At 43.0% G+C, this 14,990-nt stretch overlaps 1 protein-coding gene across 22 annotated transcripts in view; it reads left to right on the top strand.

Moving 5' to 3' along the window:
- ADGRL3 (adhesion G protein-coupled receptor L3) overlaps positions 1-14,990 on the top strand; it is a 515,916-nt gene that overhangs the window by 402,723 nt on the left and 98,203 nt on the right. For all 22 annotated transcript variants that reach the window (XM_030492003.1, XM_030492008.1, XM_030492007.1 and 19 more), the window contains 2 exons: positions 4,429-4,734; positions 6,851-6,954. In XM_030492003.1, the coding sequence (XP_030347863.1) occupies positions 4,429-4,734; positions 6,851-6,954 (410 nt within the window). The remainder of the gene's footprint in view (positions 1-4,428; positions 4,735-6,850; positions 6,955-14,990) is intronic.

The raw sequence follows: 14,990 nt of genomic DNA, 5'->3' as shown, positions 1-14,990 counted from the left end.
TTAAGTGTCAGGCTCAGGAGCACAGAACTCGCTGGACAGTGAAGTCATCATGGTTTGCTTGGACCTTTTGCATGAAACTTGGAGCGTGGCCTCTCTTTGCAGTTACGTGAGCAAACGCTGGCTCATAGCCATCAGGCTAAACCTTTGGATTGCAACCCCCAGGGGAGAGCCTGACAGATGTCTTCTGTCACCTGTTACCTAGCAAAAGCCAGTGAACCTTACCCAGGAAATCTTGTCTGCAATTTCTGCTTGAGGGGCAGCCAGTTATCTTCATTCATGGGACAGAAAACGCATGACGTCTCTTAAGGAGTGTTTTCAGTTATTGAATACGCTGGGTCATAGGCTGGATATTTAGGTGCCAGAAGAAAACTATGAGAGAAAAGGTAGCTTAGTAGTGATCACACGTAGCCTTGCTGGAAATCAAAGCTGCTTTTGCAATAGGAAAATACTAGTCAGAGTCACCTGGGAAAGCCGTCTCCCATGTCTGGGAGCACCAGGAAGAGATGGGCAGAGTAGAAGGTAAGATGATATGTGGGCTAGATTTTCCTGGTGGCAGATATGAAGCAGATATGGTCTTAGGCCAGTAGTGCACTTGTCATGGTAAGCCAGGAAAGGGGAAAACAAGGACATGGGGGAGGAGGAGAGGAAGACAGATTTTTCTCTGAGCAAGTCCTTCCTGTGATTTTCCTTCCACCAGAATTTCTCCTCCAGAAGCCTGAGCTCTGTGTAAAGGTTGGGAAATAAAAGGAAGAAGAGAAAAAAATAACAATTTCTTTTTCTTGCTAGTCAATGTGTTGGGAGTAGAGCTGCTCCTCTGGGAGTTGCAATTACTCCCCTGCGGATGCTGGAAATGTTTTGAGGTTTGGCTTTTTTTTTTTTAATAGCTGGAGCTCTAGGCTGAATGATGGCAAAACTTAGCCTTCTGCTATTAGTGCCAGCTCTCTAGATAAAGCAGGGAAGAAAAAAAATGAAATACCACTTTGTGGTGTTTCTTATGAAGAGATGTTTCCACAGCCACAATTCGCGTCCTTGGGAGTACTGTGAAAACACCTATCATAGAACCATAGAATAGTTAGGGTATCGCAGTGCTGTGCGTCATGGAATGGAAGTCTGCAAAGTCTTGGATTTGAAGCCTGGGAGTAAAAACTGAGTCTTACCCAAAAGCTGTCTGGAAAGTCTTGATATAGCAATGCATGGTAAAAACATGTAGTAAAAGTAAAATAATCAAGATTATACATTTTTAGTTGTAATAGTGTTGATGATTTTTAAAGGTTAGTGCTTGCCTATAAGCAAAGATTGTATTATGAAGTATTATCTGAAGAATCCTTCTGTTAAAGCACTGCTGCAATGCTGCTTTACCTGAGTTAAAAATTCACAGTTTATTGGCAGCCCAAGTTAAGCTGGAGGTTTGATCTCTCTTCTGTGCTGTAGGATTTAGGTAATTTTGCACAGATTGCAGTCTTCTCTTCATGGTTTTGCTTGGATTTGAGAATCATTTATATGTAAATGATCCCCATGTCTTGTTCTTTCCCTTCTTACCAATTAACTTTGTTTTAAAGCACACAGTTCTGTGAGGAAAATGATCAAGCATTGCTGCCTGGGGCAGGTGAAACTGGGTGGTGTTAGCATGGTGATCATGTTCGCTGGAGCTCATTACCGAATTGACTTGCTGAATAATCAGACCTTTGAACTGAGTTCAGTGGTATCCCATTCATCTCGCTCCGTTAGGCCACTTCATGGCAGCTCTTTTATGTCTTCTTATAATTTGTCCTATGTAAATAGCCAAGGTGTTTATTATTAAAAGCAGCAAGAAAGCCCAGTTGAACAAGAAAAAACTGGGAAGAACACACCCTCAAAGAGATTTCGACTCTAGTGCCAAGGGGTTTATTAAAGATAGAACAACTCTCTTTTTGTGGCAGAAGGAAAATGCCATTAAATCTCTTTGCTTTGCTGCTACAGTACACTTGCCAGAGCTACTCCAAAAACAACATGCCAAGAGATATTCAATGACTGTCAATGAAAACCAGACTCAGAAATGTAGCACCCCTGTGTGTGGATCAAGGGGAACACCGGGGTGCTCAGTATATGTTTCTATATGCTCACAAATATCTCTAAGAATTATTTTAAGGGAGGGTTTGCTAATTTTGGTTTTGCAACTAAATCTGCTTTATCTACTTGGTACCTCTGCCTGTAGTGTACAAGCATAGGTTATTTTGCAAATGGAAAAGAACTTGTTATTGCATGAGTAAATGGGAGAATTTGCAGGTTGTTATCTACTGGGCTAATCATTACTATGAAGAAGTAAAAGATGTACTCATGTACCTGCTGTTGTAAAACAGATAATATCTGCAAAAGTTCTCCACAACTTCTTGTTCTTGTTGATCTAGCACAACTTTGAGCAAAAACGAGAAGAAATCTGTCAATGTCTGCAGGAGTTTGCATTGTACTTGTTGGAGTTCATTCAAACTCAGGGTTCATAATGGAAGGGAGGTGGCATGAGAACGCTAGAAAATCTGATCAATGAGCTTGGGAGACTGGATTTCAGATCAGTGTCTTGGTGTTCAGGTGGTTTAGTGCCTGTTGCGCTATTGCTCACCTTTTTGAGGTTGGTTTTTTTCCAAGGACAGTAGAGCTCAGATTTTTAAACTGAATATTTTCTTCAAAAATACTGATCCCTTAGAAAACTATGTGTATGATGCTGCTGAATTTTAAAGTTTGAGGAGAGGTTGTCTCAGGCTTGGAGTAAAATTGCCTAAAACCAGAGGAAGTGTGTGTTTCAACTGCTGTGTTATCGATTACTCTGGGGCAGAATTGCTCACAGCACCATGGACTTAAATGACTTAAATAACAAAACCCTCCATTTTACACTAAAGGCAGGCCTCTGTATGTTTGAAATAGATTGGCTTGAATGAACTCCAGTGACAGGAATATCATTATACATATACATTATAATATTATACTAATATTGCACAAATAGTGAGTGTGGTTGTCTTCACTAGACCTAGAAGAGAGAACAATCTCCATCTCAGGAGCTTGCAGGCTGAGCCTGCTCACACAGGTGTATAGTTAAGAGGCTGATCCTTGGGGTGAGAGGGTGATTCTCACATTTTAGTTTCTGGCTAGGCTGGAGTTCACACTTGGCTGTCTTTAATGTAGAAACTCCAGTTCGTGTTGCTGGACATAGAGCAACTGTGACTCTGAAGGACTTTTGATGCTCAAAGAGGTGGGATGGTAGGGAAATGTGGCGTGGGAATTGAAGAGAGAATAGTATCAGACAAGGATGAGAGAAGCCTATTCATATGGCTTCCTTACCTGCCTTTCCCAGACAGCCCTGGTGTTTCCAAGACAGGGATTGAGAGGGCACTTGTGAATATCTGGCATTTAATCAGAGTGAAAGCGTTACGTTGAGAGAAGCAGGAGGGTGCTTATCTTTGGGAGAGGCAAAGGAGATGGGAGAAGCAGGCTTCTTCACAAGCTGTACACAGCTTGGGCAATGGAAGAGCAATTGGAGGTCGCCAACCTCAGTTTCTGCACCTGAGATTTCAGGTCAAGCCATAAAGAAATCCCCATGAAGCTCCAGTCTATGCAAGCACCTTGGTCTGAATAGGAGGCAAATTGCGGTAATTATCAGGTAGGCATCCTTCAATATTCACCACATGCAGTATTTAGGGGAGCTGTTGCAGGACGTTTGTAGGTTATAGGATGTAGGATGTGTTGTAGGATGGGTTAGTGCATTTCTAAAGCAGGTTCCCCACCTCTTGCTGCTTGACTGCTCATTGCAGGTTTTGAATTAAATAGCCTGTTGAGCATTAAACTCTGGAGGATTTGGCTGGGCTGACATGCATCTTTGCATCTGCCACACGGCCTGCAAGGGGCCAAGCGCTGGTGTTGGGATGAAGCAGCAAGGCATGAACCTGAGAGAAAAAGAACAGCTTGCCCTGGAGAAGAGTCTTGTGTTCATCCCTTTGTGCACTGCTGTTTTGGGAACGGATTTGTGATATGGGGTTTTTTTTATTACACCATGGAAAATATTTTTCTGTCCAAACCAGCTGGGTCTTCAGTAACACTAAAAAATTAAAAGCACTTCTGTGCTAGGTGTTCCCTAAAAGATGGAAAATAAGATTTTTACATTAAAATGCCAGGAAGAAAAATGGTGAGGGCATAAAGTGCTGCTTCATTTTCACTAGCATTTCAGTGCTAGTGCTTTTGGAAAATCAGTTGTGCTCCAGCAGTCATTATCCCTGTGTGCTTCTCTCGCTTTGTACTCCAGCCTCGATCTGAAAGGTGGCTGTGCAGCAAGCCTTGTGTTAGCTGTAGTTCCAACTACACCCCACAGGCCACTGCAGTCAGCAGAGGGGGCATCCTTGGGACCTAGGCTTGTGTCCCTGTTTTCCTTCTTCTCTTTAATCAGCTATGCCTTTGTTTCAGGAGTGTCTACATCGGGGGCTCTAAGCCCAGGGAGCACCACAGTCAGCACTACAGCACGGATGGTCACCAGCAGCAGCAGCCGCCCCACCACCACCTCAGCCTCGGGCAGGAGGAACAGGAGCACCAGCATGCCATCTCCTATGGCTGACGTCCCCGATGAAATGACCACACACCTCCCACCTGCCTCCTCCCAGCTGCCGCCGGCCGGCGCAGAGAGCTGCGACCCCATGGAAGCCCGCGATATTATGTGGTCTCGAACTCGGCAGGGCCAGGTGGCAAAGCAGCCATGTCCTGTGGGCTCGATAGGTGAGTTGAGGGGTGGGAGGACACAGCAAGCTGTCTCCATTTGCCCGTGGGACATTGTGAGTGTGCAACCAGATTGCTCCAGGCCTCTCTGGCACACATGCTTCCCTCAGTGGATCACACTGATGCCTTCTGTCAGGTCTACGTTGCTTTGATGAGTTGTGACAAGCAGCTGGCTCGGGCCAAAGCCTTAATACGCCAAGCACATTGTGCAGGATCTTTAGCATCCCAAGCTCTGGCCAAAAGAGAGTACAAGCTAATGACCTTGTGGGGTTCAGCCTGATGTGCTATAAGAGCTTCTGCTTCCAGAAGTTATGTACAATGTGCCTGCTATCTCTGGTTTTGCCTGTATTTGTAGATCCTGGGCTCAAGCTTTGCTTGATTGAGGGTGGAGGAAGGAAAGGGGGGAAATAAACAAAACTTACATTTTGAAGCTCTTTGCTGCACTGTTTGTGTTTCAAACGTTGTGGCCAGCATTTCAGAGCACTCCTGAACTAGCGTGAGTGATTTTTCAGACCGCAGACAGCATCCAGTGTGATCAGCAGGGAAAGCAGGGGGGGAAACAAAGCCAAATCTTTGCTTATTGGATTTTTCTCCTTTTCTTCTACTCTTCCCCCCAGTTGTTTTCTTCCAAAAGATTGCTTTTGGAAATTCTCTGTCCAAATGAAAATATAGTCGAATAAAGAATGGGGTTTGGCATATGGTTTAGTTTGCCATATTTTAACAAATGCAGTTTTCTAAAAGTATTTATTTTTCAAGTGAGTCTTGGTGTCCAGCTGAAAACCTCCTTGCCAAGAAGAAATCAGAAGTTGGAGAAAATCGTGTGAAAATAAGGGAAGGAGGGATCTGGCTTGCGGGGGAGACTCTGTTAATTCTCTGCTCCATTACCCTGGAGAGCCGTTTACACCTCTGTGTATGAATGCTGACTCTCTGATGAATTTGGAGAGGTCACACTGATAAAAATATATGTTAAAGTATGAGGGGCGTGGAAAGACATCAGTCGTGAGAATAGGTAAAGACCATTTTTGCTACCTTTCCAGCTCCACTTGGTAAATTTAATGCCAAAAGTGTTATGTGGTTTCCAGAGAGGAGAAAGGAGACTCTGAACTGAAACTGTGAAAAGGAATGGAGAGACGAGGAAAAGGAAGGCTGGATGCAGGGAGCCCTTTTCTAGGCACGAGAGCTGGATGAAAATAGCTAAGGAAAAAAGAAGATAACCCAACTTGTTGATAGGGGATATCAAGAAGCCTTCCCCATCTCTAATTTCAGTGATTCATGCAACTTGTTAAAAGCTGTGGTATATTAGCAGTGAGCTGCTTCCAACTCCCTTTGAAGGCATAAGCAAACTCTCACGGGTTTCAGTCAGCACTACCATCAGACCTAGCCTTGTAATTCACTCCTCTGCTGAATAGTTTGGCTCTGCACTTTATATAATGCAGACTCTAGACTACATGTTCAGGCTTTCTTTCCTTTTAAAGATCTTTAACGGCACCATTTCAGATGCATTTCTCTTTGTCTGGAAGGGCCTGAGGTGCTCTGCTGTCTTTTGCAGCAGGGATCTAGGGTGGCCTTTGCCAAAGAAAACTCTCCTGTGAAGTCCCTCTTGACAGCAGGGGGTGGACAGTAAAGCCCAATGTCACATCTTGGCATTCATAGTGTTTAAACTTTTGTGTGTTTCAACCCAAATGGTTCAATGATAATTCAGAGTAGTAAAACCTATAAAAAGCATCATGGAAGTTGAGGCACAGTCTGATCCCAGGGCACCAGTGGTGGGACAGAGCACTTGAGGTGCTGGCTCAGTGTTTGAGATGCAGCTTTGATTTCTTAGTCCCTGGCATCTTTCCTGCCTGGCCTAAGGCAAAAACCTCTGTCCATAGTCTCTGGCAAAAAGGAGATAATATCCTTGCACTACTTCATGGGTCTTTTATGTCTTAGGGCTAAGATGATGGGAGACTAAGACACTGAAATGACTCGGAAGGGTCCTAGTGAGATCCTAAGCACTAATAAACTCCCAGGCTTTGCATGAGGTATCCATCATTGTGAAATAAAGCCTGTGACGTGGAGTCCTGGGGGCAAAATGCAACTGATAACACTGAACACAGTGGCTTTCCTTTTCCAGGTGTTGCAACGTTCCGGTGTCTTGCACCAGATGGGATCTGGGAGCCCCAAGGACCTGATCTCAGCAACTGTTCTTCTCCATGGATCAACCACATCACTCAGAAGGTAAAACCCTTCCCATGTGTTGACCACACTGAGTCTATGCACTGACCTTCCTGAGCTCCCTGGTTGTTTTCACAACAGGGAACCCAAAGTGACCAACACATAAAGCATGAGCCATGTGAGGTAATGAGGAATTGCAAGGAGAAAGCAATATCGTAAATATCTGATGGAAATTAATTCAAAGAGGGTGAGGGAAAGGCGAAGGAGAGGGACATGAAAGCAGAATGAAACTAGAGTGAAGGGCAGTTCTTGTTTGTGTCAAGAAAAGGAGGAAAAGAGGGCAGGAGGTGGGTGGTCATGTGGAAAATACCAACTTATTGCAGAGGGAAACTTTCCCTTTCATGCATCCCCAAGGATTTTCTCATGCCACGCAAGCACGGGATAAACCCTGCAGTTGAGAAATCTTTACCAAAGAAAGGCAGGCTCAATATGAAATGTTTGCATTGCACTTCTGACTTTCTGTTTTTAACTTCTGCCCAAATTGTAAAGGAACTGATGGAATAGAAAACAATGCTGCAGTAATGCATATCTTTTGACTGTTAAGTCCCTTGATGAATGTTTTGTAGCACTTCATCATTTATCAGTGTTAAAAGTGCATTAACATGTGACAATAGAAGTTCAAGACAAGCAGAGCTTATTTGATAGCAATATGTTGAACGTTTTTGTTATTAATGCACAGTGGTGCTTTCAGCTGATTTCATTACAAACGGAGACCAGATGTGTGTTTACGCCACAGAGTCTGTGGGCTGAATCCTTATTACTGCAATCTGTGGGGATTTATTCGCTTCTTTAGCCAGAGTGAGCGAGTCCCAGCATTGCAGGCTAGCTGTGCTGCTGTGTGGGAGCAACACTGCACTCCCAGAGAGCCAGTGCTTGCTGGTGAACAGGATGGGGTGACCCTACAACCAAGACTCTCTGGCTTTCTCCTCCCTGTTTCCCATCTTAACTGAGGTGCAACAACCTGTGAATCGCTAGCACATACACCCCTGATCATCCCTATGTCACATCATCTATATTTATACCTATCCCTCCCCAAAGATGAGGGAAGATATCAATTAACATGGGACTGCTGTGACATGGCACAGCCATTACGAAGCCTGTGGTCCTTCTGTCCCATGTGGGAGGGTGGACAGCTTTCCTGCCATACGCTCAGCTAGCTGATTAATAAAAACTGCCTTTGCTGGTATTAGCAGCTGTGCAGCTCTTGTTTTATGACCCACGTACTTATCCTGGAGGGGTTAATATTACTTACTCTAGCCATAATTCACAAAGGCAGCTGGGAGACCTCTTGCTGCTTGGTGAAGATGCCTAGGCTGTTAGCCATTAGCAGAGGGGAATAATAGCCTGCACTGATGAAATCTCCATCAAGGTTAGGCTTATTTTATTTGAAACCCCAGCTATCATTTGCGTAAGAAATGAGCCCCATTTAATTTGCTACGCACTTTCAAAGCAGGCTAAAATTGGAGAGCCAGGTTTTCAGAAATGCCTGGCAGGTTAAAATTGGGACTGGAGATAGTAATTTTCTTTTAATTGTTATTATTTTTCTGGAGGAATTTAGTTATGTTCAGCTTTGGGAAACTTTCACCAGCTGGTGGGAAGACTATAGGGATCTGCCAAATGACTCTGGGATCCACTGGGATCTTGGAGTATGTGGACCAACCTCTATTGAGAGCTGCTACAAAAACATCAAGACTTTCCAGGAATGATTTTTGAAAGGAAAGCCCTGCCAGGCTTGCCCAGGGGCTTGTGCTGGAGTTTGCCTTCAATAAGATGCTTACAGCAAACACAGTTCTAAGTTACTAATGAAATAGTCGATAACCACTTGGTTTCCCTGCCCAAGCAAGAGGCTTGGAAATCATCACTGTGCTTAGAGTTGGAGACTGATTCATCCATAAATTAGGCACTGGTTTCTCACGTCCTTGCTGTGGATGGGACACTCCCTGCCCCAAGCTTGTAGACTTTTTCCAGCACCTATCTAAAGCTGAAAAACGAGCCTTCCTTCTCTCAGCAAAGCCAGCTCCACTTCTTGCTGCTGTGGGAGCAGCTAGAAGTAGCAGTAAGCCAGCCATATTTCGGGGGTAGTCACACCCTGCAGCTCAGCTCTCCTGCATCCCCAGCGCTTGGGTCCTCCTTGGCGACCTATCCCATAGCATCTGGAGCTGCAGCACAGCTTATAAAATGGCTAGAAATGCTGCTTTGTCAGCCATGGTTCATACCTGCTCAGCGTGTCTTCATTCCTAGTCTGATATGTCTCCCAAAAATACCCTTTTCTATCACCTGCTGGGACCAGGCTGCTCAGGAAGAAGGGTGATGGATCCCCTGGAGGGATTTCAGCCAAGCCAGAGGGGCTGGTAGGGAAATTCTGTGCTTGCTTTCATGTCTCTCTAAGTGAAGTAAGGATTATTACTTGCTGCTTTTCTTTCTCCTGCTGTGCTCAAACCATACATTGGGTGTTTGCCTGCTTGCATCATGGTATTAGGTTTTACAACCCTCTATTAGCTTCCATTAGAGTTATTGTGCTTGATGGAAGATCAGAACAAATGTCTGCTTCAGCAATTCATTGGCCTCCTGACATTTACTTTAACTTTATTGTTGGTGCCTACCATGCCCTTGTAACATAGCAGGAGAATAAACTTGCCAGTGCGATTGAATTATGCACTGCTACCTGGGTTATTTCTAGAGTCAAGCAGTAAAAGGAAGCAAAAAGGTCAGTTTTGGATACATTGCTTCGTCCTGATCATGAGGTCATACATTCAGTCTCAGCCTGTTTGTTTTACCTCTTGCTTTCATCACTACTGTCCTTGGTGCAGTGTGTGACTTGCCTGAAAATAACTTTTCCTTGCTGCAGCTTTCAGTTGTGGGTGCTTCCTAGGAGGAAGGGCACCACTATGCTCTGCTTCAAGCATCTGAAAGAGAGGAGGCAGAGCAGAAAGTGTTGTGTTCTTAATGAATGCATGAAAAGCCTCAAACTTTGCCATCCATGAAGCACATGCCATCCATGTTCATGTTGCCCTCCTGAACAGCCTAGATGATATAGTCACAAAGAATGGGGTTCAAAGTACCCTTATCAGGTCTTGTATATCTGCTAGGTTGTGTCTGGCAGAGGGAGTGGGGTTTTGTGGAGGACATCACCACATGATCGTGTCCAGGCCTGAGGGTGAAGTTGCAGTCCTGATGACACCACAGTAAAATCCTCCATCCAGGTTGCTTTTGACAGTATGTTTTCAGAGTGCCATCATGTACTAGATGGAGCAGATGCTATAGTTGATGGGTTGATAAAGGGACATTAAATGCAGTTTAAGTTGTTTGAACAGCATAGTTTCAAAACCACTTTTTCAGTGTTCTCTAGCTCAGATGTACTGTGTGAAGAGCAGCAGTCAAACTCTGTTGGATAACTAGTGCTTATAGCTAGTTAGTTATATCCTTAGGTATCATCCGATAAAAGAAAAAAGCAAAGTTGAATGCAACAGGATGTTCATAGTCCAAAAAAAGAGAATGGTAGATATGTTCTGACTCTTTTCTACGAATGTACACATGTATAATGGAACCTCTGCCAGGGAAAGAAAATGGCCATGAAGGCTTTACAATGTCAGAAGTTAGCCCACAGCCCCTTTTTCAGCCTTGCTACCTGACTGCTGGCAGCTGATGGTGCCTGATAAAACTTGTCAGATGTTTGTCCCTCCAGAAAATAGCATCGACTCCATGGCCTTTCCAGCTGACTGGTCCATCTGTATATCACTGTTTATAAAAATCCTGGTTCAATCTTTCATGCCATCTTTTGGGGTTTTTTTCATATCAGTCAGCCCCAGGCTGCAGGAAAACATTTTTGCCTTTATGACCACTGGTGTTTCAGCACATTTGCTCTCTTCCCAGCATCTTTCTTATTTCTTCTGAATTTCCTTTCCTAAATACTTTTTTCCTTCAATTTTTCTCATTTTTATTCTACTGTCCTCTTCTGCAGTCATTTCCCTCTGAGAAAGGTAGGGCTGAAACAGTGAGGAATGCTATATAGGGGAGTCATTGTTAGTCTTTCCAGGAAAGGTGCCCTGCTTCTGTTCCTTGGCATATATGAAACAGGCAGGAACATATGCCCTCTTCAACAACTATTATTTCACAGTCTTTCCATTCATAAGAAGATGCAAGATAATGGTAGAAACTTGGAAAATATTAGCAAAGTGCTGCCCAACATGATTTCAGGTATGCTCATTTGTAAATCTGGCCTGAATTCTGCCACTATGCTCAAATGGAAGAGGTAAGCAAATTTTTTGACAGAGCTAGAAAACTGTATTTTGTGTGTTTGCATTTTTGGCAAGGAACATTTTTTTCTTTCCTTCAGATTAGCATGCCAAGACTAGATTTAATCAATTTGTAAGAGGGAAAATAAAAATCACCCAAAACAACCAGAAACCCAATTTGTTTTGAACAGGTTATTTTATTTTATCCCAGAATCCTTTTTCTTGTTTGTTTTTAAGTCTAATTTTTTCATAATCAAGATAGAAAATTAAAAAAAAATACTAATTCAAAGATAAATTTATTAACTCCCTTTGTTGTTTCTGAGCCTCTGAGTAGAAAGCTCAGTTAATTGCACATTTTTTCCCTACTTCTTGCTGACGTGTTAGTGACAGCGTGACCCTTGAAGAACCTCCAAGGACTGTGCCTGTGTTCCTATTTGACTATATCAGTGTTTGGGTTAAAGAGTATTATGTTTTGGAAGAAATATCTTATGAAGGGCTCGTCTTCCATGCAGCGGTAATGATGAGGAAGATGTGGAGAGGTGCTTTATAGAAGTGAAATAAGTTAGTAATGCATCCTTTTGAGCAGCAGTGAGCTTTGATGGGCATTATGTAGAATTAATCAACAAAGGGGCTCAGCCCTGTTGTTATAAGAGACCAGACATATATCTTTGGCCTGGACTATTCAGCCAGCATTTGGGACTTGTAACAGAAGTTACTTGGTGAGTCTGCATAGGAGATACTTCAATTTCAGTGAAAATGCTCAAAAGAATTGGGGAAATTAGCATTAACATGTCATATGGCCATCATTTCGGATACCCCTTTCATTATGCACAGAGGCAGAATGGAGTGTCTCAGCACTGTTGTTAGTGACCTGTAGCTGCTTTTTCTGGTGCTAATGAATAAGTCTGGAAATGAGTGTCAGTGCTAGGAAGCAGCTTCATCATCTGTCAAACAGACATGTTGTCCCAAGGGAATGGCACATCTTTGTGTTTTCAGGAAACCTGGGTGCACTAAGTGAGTTTGGGTAAATACTTCTATGTCCCTGGAGTTCATGGATTTTGAGCTTTAATGTGCCTTTTCTCAGGCATTTCTTCCGTTGTTGCCTATGTTTGGGGTGTTTACTTGGTCACACTAGAATTCCTCTGATTTGCGGATTTTAGGATCAGTCCAAGAAAAAAGGGTTATTAATGACCAACCCACACCACTTTTGCAGACAGGTAGGAATAACGGCAGCCTGCAGTTAAATGCAGCCAGAGACTTATTACAGGGAAGGAAAACTCTTGGGCTTGCCTACGTGGCAGCTGACCAATTTGCTCTGAGTATGCTAGTTGGCATAGGTGCATAGTCCAAGAGAAAATGTATGCGCCAAATATTGGGTAGAAGGGGGTTTTTTTGAATGTATTTGTAATAAACTCTTGCATTCCTGCAGTTTTCTACAAGGCTTACAGAAACACCATGTTACATACCTGCTAAGCTCCAGTGATGAACTGCAGGAAAATGTTGAAATTGATTTCTTTGCTTAAAGGGATTTGATGCAGTCATTCTTTAATGTTCTGGGTGCCAACAGAAGAGGTCAAAATTCAGCTTCTATGCTGAATCGTGGCTTTCTTCAGCTGCTTATGAGAGCAGGCAGCTGTAAGAATAAGATCTGGTTTCTATGGCATTAGCCCTGTGTGTAACAAAGAAGAAATAATTCAATTTTTGAATATGTTATCATCGCTCTAATGGGAAGAACAACACATTATCTCTTTTATTTATCTTCTCTATATCATCATATGCTTTAATTCTCTGAAGATGAGCATATGAACATCTTCAGTTATATTTCATTAAATCAGATTGGCTGTTGCTGTCAAATTGATGGAAGTAAGTTATTCATTTATAGCTCAGCTAATTGATTTACAGAGAGGTAGAAACTCAGCTTGCAATCTTTCCCTAGAATCTTGCTTTTATAACAAGCACCAGAAATTGAGGGAACAAGAGAAATATCTGCTCTCTAACTGTTGGAAAATAAGACAATTGGAAATTTCATATGAAACATCCAACAGAGCTGGTCATTGAGCCTGAAAGAGAAGTGGGAGCTTCATTTAAATGTCATCCTGTGCAATTTCTCCTTATCCTTGACATACTCCCCATGGATAGGCATTCCAGATCACAGAGTAGTATATAACAAAAAAGCCCAGCAACCTGCAATAGTGTTTTTGTAGTGGGCTGCTTGTAGAAAGGAGATGGGACAAGCTGCCTTGTCCTCGATCCCCATGGCATAGAAGAAGAAAGGGCCACCAGACAGGGAGAGCAAAACAGAGCAAGAAAGGGGGAAAAGTCACAGGGGGAAAGAGAAAGTTTCCCAAATAATTACACAGTGAATTTCTCTGCAGGTGATTTGTGAGTTTTATTACTCAACTAGACGATAAAAGTCGTCTAATAGAAGATTCAGCCAAACAGCCTATTTGGTTTTCCCTTACAGCAGGCCTTTGCTTGAAGCCTTAAGCCTTTTGCTCCTGAGTTAGCATGCTTTTATATGCTGAGAATCACTAGCCTCATTACAGATGTAGTGGCTAGTGTGTTAAGGAGCACATCTCATGCACGCAAATGCAAAGTGGTAAATTAGCACCTGATTATTAAATCCATATGATGGGAATTGTGAAGATTTTTATCTTGTTCATCTAGGTTGTCATCTATTTTTGTTCCTTTTACAAATAACTTTTTTTGCACAGGAATTGTAACAAAAATCATCTTTTCACTATGAACTAATCTTCTGGAATCAGAAAGATTATGTCTCTTTCTTGACAGGGGAGCCTATTTACATATTTGTTTGTTTTTTTTTCAAGTGGCATTAGGTAAGATAAGGGGACAAGCTAACTGAAGCCCTCCTTAGCATGGGCTTCCCGTGGAAAGCAGTGCCATCTTTACTTACATCTGTTGCGGTACAAAGAAGCAGCAGCCCCTCAATTCCAGCAGTGCCCTGTGAGAAGGTCAGAAATTGTTGTGTTGAAGTCAACATGGTGACCATAGCTGGAAAAGCCGCTTGTGTTTAAACCATATTCAAACAAGGCGTCCCTGCCCATGGCAGGGGGGTTGCAACTAGATGATCTTTCAGCTTGCTGTCCTGGTTCCATCTGGGATAGAGTTAATTTTCTTTCTAGTAGCTGGTGCAGTGCTGTGTTTTGGCTTGAGTCTGAGAACAATGCTGATAACACAACGATGTTTTAGTTGTTGCTCAGTAGCACTTACTCTGACCAAGGTCTTTCAGTCTCTCATGCTCTGCCATGAGGAGGGGCACAAGAAGCTGGGAGGAAGCAGAGACAGGACACCTGACCCAAGCTAGCCAAAGGGCTATTCCATACCACAGCATATCATGCCCAGTATATAACCTGGGGGGAGTCACCCAGAAAGGATCAATTGCTGCTTAGGTTGTGCTGGGTATAGGACAGCAGGTGATGAGCAATTGTATTGTGCATCCCTTATGTTTATTACTTTTTTGGTTTTTACCTTTTCCCTTTTTAGTTTTATATTCTCTCCCCTTGTTATTTCCCTTGTCATTATTATTAGTCGTATTATATTGTACTTCAGTTTTTAAACTGTTCTTATCTCAGTCTGTGGGTTTTACATTCTTTAGATTCTCCTCCCCAGCCCGCCTGTGGAAGGGGTAAGGGGGTGAGTGAGTGGCTGCATGATACTTAGTTACCAGCTGAGTTTAAACCATGACAGTCCCTTCCAACCCAAACCATTCTATGGTTCTATGATTACATGATCAAACCATGAAGAGTCTTGCTGTAGTTTCCTTCTTGGAAACTTCTTTTCTTC

The sequence above is a fragment of the Strigops habroptila genome, chromosome 7 (assembly GCF_004027225.2).
Source record: "Strigops habroptila isolate Jane chromosome 7, bStrHab1.2.pri, whole genome shotgun sequence".
Taxonomy (NCBI): domain Eukaryota; kingdom Metazoa; phylum Chordata; class Aves; order Psittaciformes; family Psittacidae; genus Strigops; species Strigops habroptila.
Note: the sequence above shows the minus strand (reverse complement) of the source record. Positions and strands in the feature narration are given on the sequence as shown.